This window comes from Sinocyclocheilus rhinocerous, unplaced genomic scaffold (assembly GCF_001515625.1).
Source record: "Sinocyclocheilus rhinocerous isolate Xijiao unplaced genomic scaffold, SAMN03320098_v1.1 C36344943, whole genome shotgun sequence".
Taxonomy (NCBI): Eukaryota; Metazoa; Chordata; class Actinopteri; order Cypriniformes; family Cyprinidae; genus Sinocyclocheilus; species Sinocyclocheilus rhinocerous.
The window spans coordinates 1-1,030 of record NW_015779184.1 but is presented as its reverse complement, the minus strand read 5'-3'; the positions used below and the strand labels follow the sequence as shown (position 1 = coordinate 1,030).

Sequence of the window (1,030 nt, the reverse complement as noted above, 5' to 3'; positions counted from 1 at the left end):
GATAAATTGGGACCAGCTGATGTTTGCCATGCCGAGATCATCAACTTCCAGGTTGGGGAAGCTGATATCCACTAGGATTTTACTCAGGCTGTCGTTCATGGTATCTAGGACGAGGCCTTCGGTGAGAGAGCGGTTGGCGGCGCCCTCTTGCAGCAGCTCTCTGGAGCAGGTCGGAGTGGAGCGTCTCGGAGAGGGTCTGGAGCAGGTGAGCAGCTCTCGAGGAGAGCTGAAGAGCGGCAGCTCTTTGAAAGGCGTGCTGTTGAAGCTGAAAGGCGTGTGTTCGTGCCGTTGCGGGGTGAGCTGTGGCCCGCTGGGCGTACGGATAGGGCTGAAGTCCAGCATGCCTCCCTTCCTGACGGGAGTGATCCTCCAGGGCTCCAGAACTGCGGGAAGCTTACTGGGTGTGGACGAGGAAGGGTGGCTGCTCTTGATGGGCGTTTTAAAAGTGTATTCTCTGTTTGGGCTGTCGGGGTCGGGTTTACAGGAGGGCTGGGGCTCCGGATCGTGAGTGTCTTGGAAGGTGGAGACGTCGGAGACCACGCCCGAGTCGAAGAGAGTGCTGTCGGGGTAGAGCAGGACGGGTTCCTCGGTGGCTGGCAGGACTAGACGCTGCTTGCGGCGGGAGCTGCTGTTTTCTTGCTGTCTGGTTTTGGAGGGCAGAGCTTCGGGAGTCACAGACACGCTCACAGGCTCCTCCTTAATGTCCTGAGAGGTGGACGCACACAGCATCACCGAGCTCACGTCGCTCTGTGAGACCTTTCACAACACACACAAGCGTTAAAACAACCAGAACTTTACTTACTTTTTTTTAATAGCAGGATGAAATATGACCTGTTTTATAGAAATAAACAGGCTTTATATTAGGAGCTATCCAAACCCTTGTTGACTGCTCTTAAAATGGTTTACAAGCCCAAAGCCAGCTGATCAACTATCTAGATCAGCTTGGATCAGTACAGGTAAATGACCATTAAAATCTGATTAAGGCTAGATTTTCAGTAGTATTTCCCCACGTGAAATGAATGAGTGAATA

The 1,030-nt window shown here is 52.6% G+C and overlaps 1 protein-coding gene across 1 annotated transcript; it reads right to left on the bottom strand.

Moving 5' to 3' along the window:
* Window positions 1–6: 6 nt before the first annotated feature.
* Window positions 7–756, bottom strand: LOC107735861 (forkhead box protein M1-like; the record flags this gene model as incomplete). Its single annotated transcript, XM_016547424.1, has 1 exon — window positions 7–756. A coding segment is annotated over one exon (750 nt), but the record flags the coding sequence as incomplete, so codon positions are not given.
* Between the last annotated feature and the right edge of the window lie 274 nt (window positions 757–1,030).